The sequence below is a fragment of the Accipiter gentilis genome, chromosome 5, assembly GCF_929443795.1.
Source record: "Accipiter gentilis chromosome 5, bAccGen1.1, whole genome shotgun sequence".
Classification (NCBI taxonomy): Eukaryota; Metazoa; Chordata; class Aves; order Accipitriformes; family Accipitridae; genus Astur; species Astur gentilis.
This window is the reverse complement of record NC_064884.1, coordinates 41,015,574-41,029,576: the sequence shown is the minus strand read 5'-3', so window position 1 is coordinate 41,029,576 and position 14,003 is coordinate 41,015,574. Positions and strand designations below refer to the sequence as shown.

General features: G+C 41.0%; 2 protein-coding genes across 4 annotated transcripts in view; one reads left to right on the top strand and one right to left on the bottom strand.

Annotated features, from left to right (window-relative positions):
• Positions 1-887: 887 nt before the first annotated feature.
• Positions 888-14,003, top strand: part of GOSR2 (golgi SNAP receptor complex member 2) — a 17,067-nt gene continuing 3,951 nt past the window's right edge. The window contains exons 1-7 of one of the 3 annotated variants that reach the window (XM_049801367.1): positions 897-977; positions 1,177-1,289; positions 3,035-3,046; positions 3,547-3,611; positions 6,302-6,410; positions 7,492-7,624; positions 10,432-10,572. In XM_049801367.1, the coding sequence (XP_049657324.1) occupies positions 897-977; positions 1,177-1,289; positions 3,035-3,046; positions 3,547-3,611; positions 6,302-6,410; positions 7,492-7,624; positions 10,432-10,572 (654 nt within the window). Of the gene's footprint in view, positions 978-1,176; positions 1,290-3,034; positions 3,047-3,546; positions 3,612-6,301; positions 6,411-7,491; positions 7,625-10,431; positions 10,573-14,003 lie in introns of all 3 variants that reach the window. The other 2 variants (XM_049801365.1, XM_049801366.1) reach the window with 2 other exon arrangements.
• Positions 7,683-14,003, bottom strand: part of LOC126038905 (gametocyte-specific factor 1-like) — a 26,023-nt gene continuing 19,702 nt past the window's right edge. Inside the window, exon 7 of the mRNA XM_049801370.1 lies at positions 7,683-7,722. Within this exon, the coding sequence (XP_049657327.1) occupies positions 7,712-7,722 (11 nt within the window). The 3' untranslated portion in view covers positions 7,683-7,711. The remainder of the gene's footprint in view (positions 7,723-14,003) is intronic.

Below are 14,003 nucleotides of genomic sequence, written 5' to 3'. Positions count from 1 at the left end.
TGCCCAGAGAGGCTGTGGATGCCCCATCCCTGGCAGTGTTGAACAGGTTGGATGGGGCTTTGAGCAACCTGGTGTAGTGGAAGGTGTCCCTGCCCATGGCAGGGGGTTGGGACTGGATGATCTTTAAGGTCCCTTCCAAGCCAAACCATTCCGTGATTCTATGAAGTGGAAGCAGTTCGTATGACCAAAGGCAGCTGTCTCAGCTGACATCACCGACCACGGTGGGAATCTCAAGTAACTACTTTGCAGTGTGCATACCCGGCAGGCTCACGGACTGGTTTGGGTTAGAAAGGACCTTTAGAGATCACCCAGTCCAACCCCCTGCCATGGGCAGGGACACCTTCCACTAGACCAGGTTGCTCAAAGCCCCATCCAGCCTGGCCTGGGACACTTCCAGGGATGGGGCATCCACAGCTTCTCTGACAGTCACAGAAAGGTTTGGATGCCCCTCAGACCCCCACAGGCGGATGGTCCCTCTCTCCTGACAGCCCTGGGCTTGGGAGACATCACCGGGGCGGGGGAGGGGGGGGGGGGGCTGCGGGGTCAAGCGAGGAAAGGCGAGCAGGGGACAAGTGCCCGCTTCACCCGGCCACCGCTGGAAACCCGGCCGCTGCCAGGCCGAGGACAAAGCCACGGAACCCTGCCTGCACGGCCCGCCAGGCTGGGATCTAACGTTGCACACAGACCACCCGCCCCCCACCTCCCCGGCCGCCCCCGCCCCGACGCCCCGCGGATGGGCGGCGGCGGGACGGCGATCCGGCAGCGCCCCCTGGCGGCCACGCATGCCGCTGCGAGGGGCGCAGGCGCAGGAAAAGTGGGGGGGTGTGTGTGGGGGGGAAGCGTGTGTCCGCGTATGCGCGGCCGGCGGAAGCGGAAGTCGGCGGGGCCGGAAGTGGATGGCGGCGACGTGGGTCGGTGGAGCGGAGGCGGGCGGGTCGCGCTGCCGTCATGGAGGGGCTCTACCACCAGACCAACAAGTACGTGAGGCGAGGCGACGTGGGGCGGGCGGCGTGGTAGCGGGACGTAACCCCCGAGGACCCGCGGGACGACTGGTGCGGGGCAGGGTCTGAGGGCGGGCACCCGGCCTGCGGGCCAGCGCCCTTTCAGCGCCCTTTAAAAGCTTTTTTCCTCATAAAAATTCTCGTTTTCCACCCCGGCGCGTTGCCGTGAGGACAGTGCTTCAGCAGCAGAAGGAAGCAAAAGCCTGTCCCTCCGGGCTGGCCGTGTGTCTGTCCGGAGTCCCAGCCTGCTGTTAGCCACGTCAGTCCGAAAGCAAGCAAAGCCTGCTCGCCTCGGGGTTTTAAAGTACAAGGTTGCACAAGATTTCACTGAAAACAAGTGATGCTATTTTGTTAAATGTACTTACCTTTAAGGCATACTAGTTTAGTAGCATTTTTGTGGCAGTGGGGGTTTGAGATGGCTAGCAGACTCAGTTTAAATCACCTCGGGAAACGGGTGACTCCTTGATGATAAAAACCACTCAGTTTCACAGATAATGCTAATTTGCTGAGGTAGAAGTGGTATGAAAAGTACAAAATAAGGCAAAAATCTTGCAGCTCTGTGTGATACAGATAACTCGTGGGAAAGAGACCAAAGGAAGCAGTTAATGGAAATATTCCAAATTTCTGCAGAAATGGGTTTCTTCATTGAGCTCTGTTGAAGGAGGTAGTGCGGTAAGAGAATTTCATTGAATAGTGATATAGAACGACGCTGTAGGGAGAAGCATGAAATCCTGCCTGGCCTTGGACACATCCAGCAGGGATGGGGCATCCACAGCTTCTCTGGGGATCATATTCACTGAGCTGTGTTTCTGCTGCAGTTTGTTGTCAGTCTGCGGATACTCTGGATTTTCAAACTCTCTTCCCACCTTTTCCCCAGACTTGCTCTGTTTTCTGGCATGGGAAGAGTCCTGGTGAGCGTGAAGTAGTTTTTCTGATCCAGTTGCACATGATCTAATTTGGCTTCTACACCTGGGTTTCTAAACAGGCGCTTTAAGAGCATTTCAAGAGCAATGTGAGTCTCAAGCTGTCTTGGGTGTCCTAGAGAAATTGATTGGAAAGAAAACTATAAAACAAGTATGGGTTGCAAGATACTGGGTTTTGAATTGATTCTCTAGTTTATTCCAAGTAATGTGGTACTTATGACATACTTGATGATCTCTTTAGGAGCGCAGTATTGTGATTTGGAAGGTAGCCCTGATAGTTATTAAAAAAATCTCATAATAACTGAAGAATAAATATTTTATTACTCTGTAAGGTAAGTTGGTTTCAGAGATCTGGCTTCATAAACATTTGTGCTGTAGTTATCAAATGATACATATACCAGAAAAAGAATCACTAATGTGACCAAAATTATGATCTCTTAAATATATTTTTGAAAAAAGGAAATTATATTTTTGTAATTTTTTAAGCGTATTTCTTGAAGTCTGAATCCCAGCTGCGGTGAGATTGTTCACACCAAGTATGGCCAAAGGTCCATCTGTCCCAATGTGTGTTTAGCATTGCTTAACTGCAGATCTCTAGGAAAGACAGTAAGAAACGGGCAAATGTATGTGATACTTTCGTTGAATATTGTCCCAATCTCCCAGAAATGTGAGGCTTGGGGGCTTCTTGAAACAGAGGAATGTAACAACCATCAGTGTTTGGTTGTTTTTTTTTGTTTTCCTTTGCCACTGCTTGCCCAGCAACAGTAGTTCCTTCTCTTTGATTTTAAGCTTTAAATTCATTTGATGCCTCTGTAATTCATATGTTGTAAGAGGCAGTGAAAATCATTCCTTATTCACCTTCTCCTGTGCCATTTATGCTCTAGGGTATCTCTCTGCTATCACTTCCAGTCCAGACTGAACAACTTTCTTGTATAAAAGCTGTTCTGTACTTTTCATAATCTTTATTGTCCTTCTCTGAGCCTTTGCCAGTGCTTCTGTTGTCTTTTTGAGAAGGGAAGGGCAAATTCTGTGCTTAGTTTTGAAGATGTGTACTACCCATTTATGCAGTGACATAAAAGTATGGTGTCTCATCAGTACTCTTGACTTTAGCGGTGCACTTAAGTAGATCTATTACTAAGGTCTCACTTGTACCAACTCTCCTCCCAGTCAGGTCTTCCCTCTGCTATGCTCACCACTTGTGAGTTCCCAGTGTGAATCTGAAATCTCCATGGTTGTCTTGGAGGAGGTAGATCTTAGTGGCTTTCAGCATGCCAGGTGTGCGGCATGGGGGAGAGCCCCAGTTCAGGTTATAAATACAAAAAGGGAGCTAGAACTGGATTGGAAATCTCTGAAGAAGTAAAAACCCTTTCACCTTGATTTTTGTTTTTAAACTGAAAGTTATTTTGTAGATGCATATTCAGTGAAAGCACGGCTTTCTTCATACTGAAAAATTGGGTGTTTTTTTGTGTTCAGTGATGGGTTGTCTGCACTGAATAGCATGTAGCTGATCTTATTCTGTTCTAAAAAGTACTTAAAAGAAGCTGAAAATTGAGGTATTGAAAAATGATTTGATTTTATAGCTGTTAACTGATTTCTCCTGTTAATTTACTGTCATTTGATAGGCAAGTCCATGAGGTCCAGTCTTATATGGGGCGCCTGGAGACTTCAGACAAAGAGTCAGTACACTGTAAGTAATTAATTAGTGAGAAAAGTCCCACTCCAGTACTGATTTTATTTAGCTTGCATCTTTAACCTTGTATGGTTTATCATTGTATTTACAATCATTATTGGAACAAATTTGGCTCTTCAGTCATTGTGATCGACTGTTGAGATGCATCATCAATTTGGAATGCATTAAAGTTATTTTACTGTTTGACTTCAGTAGGGTGATGTTTTGTATGAAGGACAGTGGAAAAGACAGAACTCGCTGTCAGGGTATGCTGTGGAGGCCTTCAACATAAACAGGTTAAAAAAACGCACGCTGATGCAGTTTTGGAGGTGTAGTGAACACATTGATGTGGACAGAACTGCAAATTTGGAACATCACTGGGCTAGTTTGTTAAAAGCTCAAAAAGCTGAGAAATGTGGTTGTATATTCTGTCCTGTTATGTTGCTATTCCTTAAGCGTCCACTAATTGGCAGTCTTCCCCAAAAGATGCTTAGTCCAGTTTCTGGGGAAAATGCCGTGATTTGGTGTGCAGGAATTTAAGCAGGATGATTTTTATAGTTCTTGCTTGCATCAGAGTTGGAACCTGTAATTCCATCTGCTTATGAGAAATATGAGAATAACTAGGTCTGAAATTGCTTCAGTAAATTTGGACTATAACCCTGTGCTAATAAAATGACTGTAATAAAATGTTATGATATATTGTGGCAGGACTTTTTACCCCAGTGTGGAATTGGCAAATGTATTTTGGACCTGTGTTTGAAGCCTTAATTCCTGTTTGAGTAATTGCTAATGGACCTCATCAGGAACTTCTGAAGGGAAAGGACACTGCAATGGCTGGATAAATTTATGCACACATTGATTGACTTCTGTTACCTTAAATATATTCGTGAAGCACGACTTCACTGTAGAAATGGCTGTGATAAGTTTCCTATCAAAATAACGACTTGTCTACTGGTTGTGTTATCTGTGGTGGTTGTACTACTCCCAGTACAATGGCAGACTTCCCAGACTGCTGTTCACTGGACGTAGTTTTGGAACCTCTTGAAAATTAGCAGAATTTGCCATCTTGCCTCTGCTACTTGAGACCATTTCAAGAGATAAGATTATGTACCATCTTATGTAGTCAATAAATGAACATAGTCTCTCTCTCTCTATAGATACAGGTATGTGCTCTAGATGTTAGTGTATATTTTAGGATTTATGGAAAAGGATTATCTTCTGGTTGAAGAGCAGGAATAGGAGCCAGGAAATCAAACTTCCTGTTGCAGCTTTCCTTTTCCAACTTGAGGCAAATAATCCCTTCTTGCTCAGAAAAGCCAAAGGTGACTAAGATAGTAATACTATTGTTTGGACTAGCAAAAGCTAATGTAATTGTCTGTCTGCTCTCCTCATTGCTTTTCTGTTAAGTTTAGCTGTACTAAATGATGGTGAAATGAATTAGGACAATTTGATTTGTGCCTGTATACGTGGGTTAATTACTCTTTGATTGTGTGAGATCAAAGGGCAAAGAGAAGGGGTTGTATGTGCTGTTTGCTTTTCTGGGTTCTGCTGAATGCGATTTTCTGGAAAGTCCTGAAGTACCGTGGAGTAGTTAGCAGTTGGTTAATAATGCTTTTCTGTATACCTCTTTAGTCTAAATGCAAAATAAGAACAAATGGTGTCTGTAGAATTTGGCGATTATTTATATCAGTTCTGACCGTGGCAGTCTGAGACTTCAGGACTGTCTTTGTGGCTGCACAGACATGACGGTGCTTCTGTCCTCTAATAATCAGCCTGTGGACATGCTTTGGAGGGTGCTTACCTTCAGCCTTACAGCTCACCTTCTTTAAACACAAGAATGTCAGATGATGAATAGTGCTCATGTCTTTTGCCCTTCTGTGCAGTTCTTTAATTTGTGAAATGCTGGGTTATGACATGGTTAGAAAATGTGGTTGTCAGATGAGGAAGGGCGTTGTGGCTTGTACTGAGTTTTGCTATATGACTACAGTAACTGAAAGTGTAGGATTGTCTTTCCCCAGTTGTGTCAGTTTCCCACCTCATTAAAGTACATGTGTTTGTGTTGTGTACTATTGCCCCTCTACTATGCCTATGCAGATTATCAGAAGAAATTGCAATGTAGATGATTACAGAGGCAATTATTTTGTGGCCTTGTTTTCCCACTTGCAAGGGCTTCAGCCCTGTCTTGGCCATGTCTTTCTGAGCTGCTTGTTCAGTCTGCCAGTTCCTGTCAACTCTGAATCCTTCCTATTCTCCTTCAACCTTTGCTGCTCTGGTTATGGAATATGTATATTAACTCTGTGTTAACAGTTTTCCGAGGTTTAAATTGCCATTGTTGTGAGAATCATATTGGCTATTAGCTTGTGTAAGCAAATCCTGCTGAGGGAACAGGAAGGGGCTGCAGGGGGGAATGTGGGAGCTTTAAATCCTAATACATGTGCTGATAGGGAAAGAGGCTCAGGTGTCTTGAAAGAGCAGGGGCTTTCCTAGCTCCCTTCTCAGAGGAGGAGGGAAAGGCAAGTGTCTCAAATTACTGAGTTAAAGAAGTGGCTTTTCATGATACCTGTAGTTCTCAGTTATGATTTTTTTCATCCAGTAAGGATCTGCATGGGTCAGGTTTTAAATACTGGTTTGAATGCTTTTGAGCTTTTACCTTCACTCAGATTGCAGTTCTTTAATTCAAATCAAATCACATTTTTATTTCCTTGCAGTAGTAGAAAATGAGATTCAGGCAAGAATAGACAATATATTCAGCAACTTGGAACGTCTGGAAATCCTGTCCAGCAAAGAACCTCCCAGTAAGCGACAGAATGCTAAACTGTAAGTTCATCATCTTTGATATGATAATGTGCTGTAATCTTTGTAATTATTTTTATTAAATTTATTGAAGCCCTTTGCCTTTTGAGTGAGACTTTATACTTTGCATAACTTATCTCTGTGCTCTACAGTAGCAAAATTGGGGGACAGAGGCAAAATCACTTCCTTGCATTTAACCACAGACTGGTGATGGAGCTGGATTCATGGCTTTGTTCTGAGATGAGCAGAACATGGCACTTCAAGGCTTAAAAAAATTTCTACTCTCTATGGCGTTTGCTTTTAATGCCATTTGTGGAGGTAAGGGGTAAAATTACTTCAGCTGATGTCATTTTCTCTGGATCATCTTCCTAGTTGTTGGTGACTAAAATAAGGAGGTTTCTAAAGTTAACACTGGTTTGAACAGGAGGTTGGACCAGAGACCTCAGGACTTCTGTTCTAATTTATTCTGTAACTCTACTATTAACATTTAGTCCCAAAATGCCTTTGTAGATACTAGGAGTAGATTTCATGTCACCTGTATTAAAGAGGTCAGTACCTGAAATAGTCATCAAATATTTAATCAGATGTAATGGAGTTCTGGATGTTATTTTTTTTAGCCTAATGGAGATGTCTCCTGTATAGTTCACTGAGTTTTAAACTCCTTTTAATAAAAACTCAAACTTAAGAACATGGTGCTAATTAATGGAACTTGAAAGCTTAATCTTTTATGTGCATGAGGGTCATAAAATAGAAACTGTGCAAATCCTACCATCTTTCCAAATCTGTGTTAGATGAGGAATATATATATATATATATATATAAAAAAAATTCCTGAAGAGACTAGTCATGGGATAGCGTGTCCATGACAGCTCAAGAATTCTGCTACACATTCTGTCATTAACCTCCAGTTAAATAATCACCTGTTTAGTAGAAAAACGAGGCACGGAAGATCTAAGTCTGGAATATGGGCCTAACACTGAATGTCCTTACCTTCTAGGTAGAACCCATCATTTTTATTGTTTGTCACTGTTAATTTATAATGCTCCATTGTTCATATAAAAAACACCATCCCTGGGAATGTCTTCCTGTTGTTGGTCCTTTCTAGCCGAGTTGACCAGCTGAAGTACGATGTTCAGCATCTGCAGACAGCTCTGAGGAACTTTCAACATCGCCGCTACATCCGGGAGCAGCAGGAGCGACAGCGAGAAGAGTTGCTTGCACGTACATTCACTACAAATGTAAATATATTCTTTGTTTTAGATCTCTGTGTTCCAGAAGCCACAGTCTTTCAGAGAAGTTTCAGGCAAGATGTAGGCATGACTCTCTTAGATTGCTGCTGTGAGATGTAAACAGAGTAAAGATAGAAAAGAACAATAATACGTGTTAAAAAAGTACAACACTCTTGTGAGGAAAAGTTGGGTTAATAAGAGGCAGTAGTAAAAGACTCCAGAAACTGTTGCTCATATTTTATCCAGTGCAGTTCTACCTGACTATGTAGCAGTTTCAGAAGGGTGAATGAGGTACGTACTGAGGTATACATTTTACTTGGATTTGTCTCAAATGTCTCTGTCAAATCCTGAGATTTGTAAAAGCTAGATGTTTGGCTTTTGTACACTCTGCTGTCAGTAGATGTCAGCAAGCTTTAATTTGTCTTAATATAAATCACACAGCTGGCAAAAACCCCCTTGCTTTTTATCTATAAATGACTCAAAAGTTTTTAATAACAGGAATGTGTTTCCACCTGTTCTTGTTAATTCTTAGTTCCTCTACTGGGAAGTCACCCCAGTGCAAATTTCTAGAGGAATTTTACTCTGAATAAAGTAGGTTTGCTTTCAGATTTCACTTTTCTGTAACTCAAAAGCTAGTCTTTGTTGTTGTTGTTGTTAAAGGCATGTAACCTAACATTCATTATTTGTGTTGTCATTCATTGTTAATGGCAAGGAGGAATAAGCAGTCCTCTTGAGATTTGGGAAGTTCAATGTACTTTTCAAAGCCTGACATAAAGATGACATCTAGCATTTTATTGGCTATTTTGAAATTATAAGCAAGACTTGAAAGGAACACTGAAATTTGAAACCTGATTTGTTTTCAAAACACTGTGGTGTTCCTCTGCATATATGGAGAACTTTTCCTGTAGGAAAACTTGTTGTCCAGAAATAAAACCTGTATAAATGGAATGGTTTTGAAGAGCAGTAGCAGGCTTGCAAATGCAAAATAAATAGAAAATTGGTTTTTTTTCTCCTTTAGATCTTGAAAGGTGTCTCAAGATGAAAAAAGAAAAATATGATTATTTTGTATTTCTTTTACCTCATTACAAAAATGTGACTTGTAAAGTAGAATGACCCTTTAATAGGAAAAGGATGATTTATTTGTCAGTTATTGGCCTGTTTTGGTTAGAAGTTTACACAGTTTCTATTTTTATACTACCCTATTCTATTAAATAGAAATGTCAGCTGAGCATGTAAGCATCCTGAATAAATCTGTAACATAACAGCTTTTGAAAGCTCTAGCAGTTTTCTGAACTTTTTGCTTAACTCAAAGATAAATGTGGTCTTTATCTTTAAAACCTTCCCTTGTACCATTCTAGAGAAAATCACTAACAGCAAATGAAAGATATGATGCCATCTAGTCTTTCTGTGAGGAGGGTCAAAAATCTACTTCAATATTTTTCTTGCTGCCTTGTGGTGTATAAAAAAAATCTTACAAGCTCCTCGTATAGGAAATGGATTCCTTGCTGATTGGAAGTTTAATAAATATCTGAAATAATAGCCCTTCAGATGCAAATCCAAGTGCTTCTGCTCTGCAAACTCATTGAAGACGAGACACTTGTTTAAACCTTAGTGCTTCATTAACATTTGATCAAAGAGATGTATATGCTGTCATGGCTTCTTCATCCAGTAACTTTGACCCTGCAACTGCTAACAGCTCTGTCCTTTATTCTTCATTCTTTTACAGCAAGCAGAACACCCACCTAGGCAGTACAAGATCTAACACTGGATCGTACATGTCATTCCCATAATAACTTTTTTTTTAAAAATAATCAGCAGAGTCTACTCAGAGCAAGTTTGGTATCGTTGCATGCATATAACCTACAGCTGACAGTCAGATGTAGGATATTAACCATCTTTGGCCCTAAATACGAATTCTGCATTTTGGTAGTTCTTGTTCTGAGTACATGAAAGCAGGTAAGCCAGTGTTTCCACACTTCCCTCTTATCAATATCATGATTCCTGTTCATAAAACAATGTAGGAGCTATGAGCTACTATCTTGACTCTCTGGAGGGAATGGTGTCCAGAGAAGATTAAACTGGAGGCCTTGGAAAGATAAAAGTGATCACATCCTCTGACCTCTTGTGCAATCCAGATTACAGAATTTTATCCAGTTATTTCCATTTCAAGACTCATAGTTTCTAATTGAGCTAATGCATCTTTTCTGGAAAAACATTATTTTTTCATTTTTTTTTTTTTTAGATAAGGCTTTGGGTGTTGAGTGAGTCAGACCTTCAGGGAACTAGGTTCATGTCTGCTGTCGCTATCGGAAATTTGCATCATGTTGTAAATTAACAGAATGTCATCTCCCCGACATTGTGTTTTGCAGGCCTTTTGTAGCTTAGAAATCTGATAGTAAATCTTTCAAAAGTCTTTCACTTGCAATGATCAAATGACTCCATGTTAAACATCTTCTGTTAGTTTTGATGTTCTCTCTTGTAATACCCTTTCCAACATATATCATAAACTGAGATGATAAAAAATTCTCCACTTTTAATCTGACTTTTTATCCTTCATGATCTAATTGCAGTTGAACAGCTGATCAGCTTTGCCTTTTGGCTTGCTTCCTGTAGGCTTCTCTAAATTACTTTTTTCACTCAAATATTAATGTTGTGTTTAATATCCTTATAAAAAAAATATGTTTAAAATGTAATCCTTCAAGTCCTGTGAAGTTTTTGCCACGTTTATTTCTGCATGTTCTTTTTCTGGATCTAACTATGTATGGGCAGTATGAGTAAGTAGGCAAGGTAACCAAGACCCTGCATTTCCCCTACAGGACTCTGACACCACCATACCGATCGACGAAACATTACAGTTTAATGAATCCCTCCAGAATGCCCATCGTGGCATGGATGATCTTATTGGCAGTGGGACCAACATCCTTCAGGGGCTGAGGGACCAGAGAGTGACATTAAAGGTGGGGGCATCATTTTTTACCAAAAAGACCCCACATTTTTCTGTGTTTATGATGACCAGGCTAAGTAAAATCAATACATGAGTTTGTTTCAGTACACTGCTTTGAGCTGAGAATGCTGGGAAAGGCCCAAATTCCATTTTAACTAAACCTGAAATCTTTACATTTTATCATCTTACTGGGACTATCTTTAAGCTCTTTTTGTGGCTGGATGGCCTAGCAGTCTTCACCTGCATGGTAGTTAGTATCTGGAGTGCTGAATGTTATGTTTTGTTCCCTTATGGGTGTTTTTTGTTTGTTTGTTTGGGTGTATTTTGTTCAAGTGAAGAATGGGAAGTAATGGCTAGCTCACAGATAGATAACTGATTCAGATGAACATGACTCAGAGCAATCACAAAGCTGGTGTAAAGTACTTGTGTTTAAGATTAGTAATAAAGATAATACTCTCTCAGGTCTAAGGCACCTCAGCAATATATCCTTCCCTGAATACTGTTAATGACGGCTGTATTTCTTCATGTCTCTTAATAACAAATATTTGTCTTTTCTTTTAAAGACTGTTCAAAGTGATGTTAAATTTTGAGCGAATAGCTCAAAGATACAAAAAGTTTTTTAATAAGAAGTGTGTGTTGGGGGAAAGCTAGATTGCTGAAAAATGTGGGGAAATCCCTACTTCTGTTCCATTCATCTTCTGATGGGGATAAGTATTGTTGTCTATTTTGTGATATTGCTTTGTTTTGGGATGTATCTGCCAGAGGATTTAAGCATTTTTAATTGCTAACATAAATCCTTGCATTTGGTCAGATGAATCGCACCTTAAACTCCATTGATTGTAGACTAGGGTTTCACTGGCTATAAAGGCAGTTCAGCCAGCTTGTATACAGACAGCTGAACTGTACATATGTATGGGTTTCACTCTTAAAGTGCATGGGCATTTTGCCGGGGCAACTTGTACCTGTGGTACCCATTTCCTGGGAGTTACTAGAGCTGAGTGTCTTCACAGGGCAGAGTTGCTAGGTGCTTATTTTAATCCTAATGTCTTGTTGCAATTCATAAGCCAGGTACTTCCTATCCTGATCACGGAGGTCCAGGCTACCTGGTATTCCCAAAGCACAGGACCACCACAGGGTACAATGACAGAAAGCAGTGTTGTAACTCCTTTTCTACTCTGTAGTCTGGTGATCAGTACCTGCACTCACAAAAGTTACATGGATGCATTAAAGCAGAGTTTGAAGTTGAGTTCTTTCCTCTCTGAGGTGAAGGATAGCTTCTTGGTTAAGGTTACTTGTTCACTGACCTAGTGAATATATATTTCTTTTCAGGCAAAGTCAGTTACTGGAAAAACTTTGAATAAGATGTAGCTACTCAGTGTGGTAGTTAAGCATTCATTTAAGAGATATGTGGTAGCTGAGTAGTCTAGCTGTATGACTATTGGGTAGAAGGAGGGATTCTGCTACCATCTCATGAAGAAAAGGAAGGACTAGTTATTAGTGCCAGGAGAGGATTCAGGGTTGTGAATGCTTTTTGGAAAAAGTAGCTTCCTTCAAGTTCCTACATCCTTGCGGTTATACACATCTGTCCTCTGTGTTTAGCACTGGATAGCTTTGGTGGCTGCTCACATTGGCTTGGGTCATCCAGTCATTAAAGTGCACGAGTGTACCTGTGCTTCACACAGGGAATTTGACTTGTTGATTCTACAAGACGGTAAGTCACTGATTCAAGGTAATCTCTGATGAGTGACTGAAGCACTTGGTTTCTGGGGGTTCCTGAGAAGGAAGTGCGTACATCACAAGTTAGGAGAACTTAACCACAGTTGGCAAATATGATAAAGGAACAGGACCTGCTGCCTCAAAGACATTGAGAGGAAATACTGTTTTGTGTTATAGTCCATGGTCCTGTCTTGCTGCTTTTGCTAGTTAGATTGCAGTAATGTGACTGGATTTCTATTAGATTATGATGGGCCTTCTGCAAATGTAGGCATGCCTTGTCTTAGCTGACAAATTGTAGCAAGTTAAGCATATTTCGGGTCAGGATTGTAATAGCAAAGTTGTTAGTGTGTCTCTGCCCACTCCTCCTGATAGTCTGTTCTTTTGGGAGCATCATGTTCTTATGTTTTCAAGAGGATATTTCTTCTTGCTCAGAGATGAGGAAACATCTGCTCATATTCCTCTTCCCCTTAGGTTAGCTTTTTTTACACTATCAAAGACTTTGCCTGTTTACAAATCTGCCAGAAGCAGCTAGCATAGAGACAACTTAAAAGGTAAATGAGTTCATTTGGAAGCATGTTATTCTGTGTAACTTCTTGGGTATTGGAATATAAACAGACAGGTATGAACCAAGTATTCCCAAATTGTCACAGGTCTTTAGCTGTTCTAGTTGTACAGTTTGTTCCATGGACTGCAAGAATTGAAGAGTCTTCACTTTTCCTATTGTTTGCTTTCATTTTAAAGATTCATATTCGGTTTCTCTTCTCCAAGCAAGGTTTTCTTTTGTTCTGAAGTCGTGTGAAAAGATTGCTGCAGAGACAGGAACAGTGCTGAACTAGAAAGCATAGTATCCAGGGGTTTAATGTGAGGTGTATGAAATGAAGGTGAAAAATGTGATTATGTTTTCCTAGCAGAGACATAACCTGATTTCAGCAAAGGGCCTGAATACCTACACAGCCTTATACAGAAGAAACTGATTATCTAATTTGGTATTGCAAATCTGTCTGGTTTATGGATTAAGAAACTGTTCGTGCATGTATGTCTAATACAGTTGATATAAATTCTGTCCTCAGCTTTTCTGATCTTGGGTTTATATTCAGAACAATTCCAAGATTTCACCTTTTTATTCTTCTTAGACCAAAGATACAGTGGACTGTGAGAACAGAAGCTAAAGTTTTTATTTTAAAGTTAGAGCATGGTAGTAGAGCATTGTGCTATTGACCTTGCTCAGAGAAGAAATAACTTAAGTCTTACAGCTTTCTGAAGCAGGGTATTCTGTTAAGGACTTGGACCGAGAAGTCATTTTGAGAGATTAAGTTCATTATCATTGCCATAGCGTGACAAGGCTACTTTCTAGCAGTACCTGTCTTCGTGCAAACATAGGTGTGATGGAGGCTGGTCCTGGCCAGCATATCTCTGATTGCATGCTGTGAGCTGAGCAGTGGTGCTCAGTGCAGCATCTCTGCCTGCCCATCAGTAATGTTACCCATTTGTCTAGCTTATCTAGAAAGGTCCTTCTCGCCTACCTGTACTATCGTGACTCTGTAGCCATGAATTCTCTCCCTTCTTCCCAGATGGGACAATACCCAGCTCTGAACTGTGCCCAGAGTACATCTATGTGCTTGTATTTCATACAGTTCCCTTTGACTATTGCCCTGAAATAAAGTAGCAATATTCCTGCGGCACAGCAGTAGTGACTCCCCCAGCTCAATTCTGGTACCTCCAGTTCTG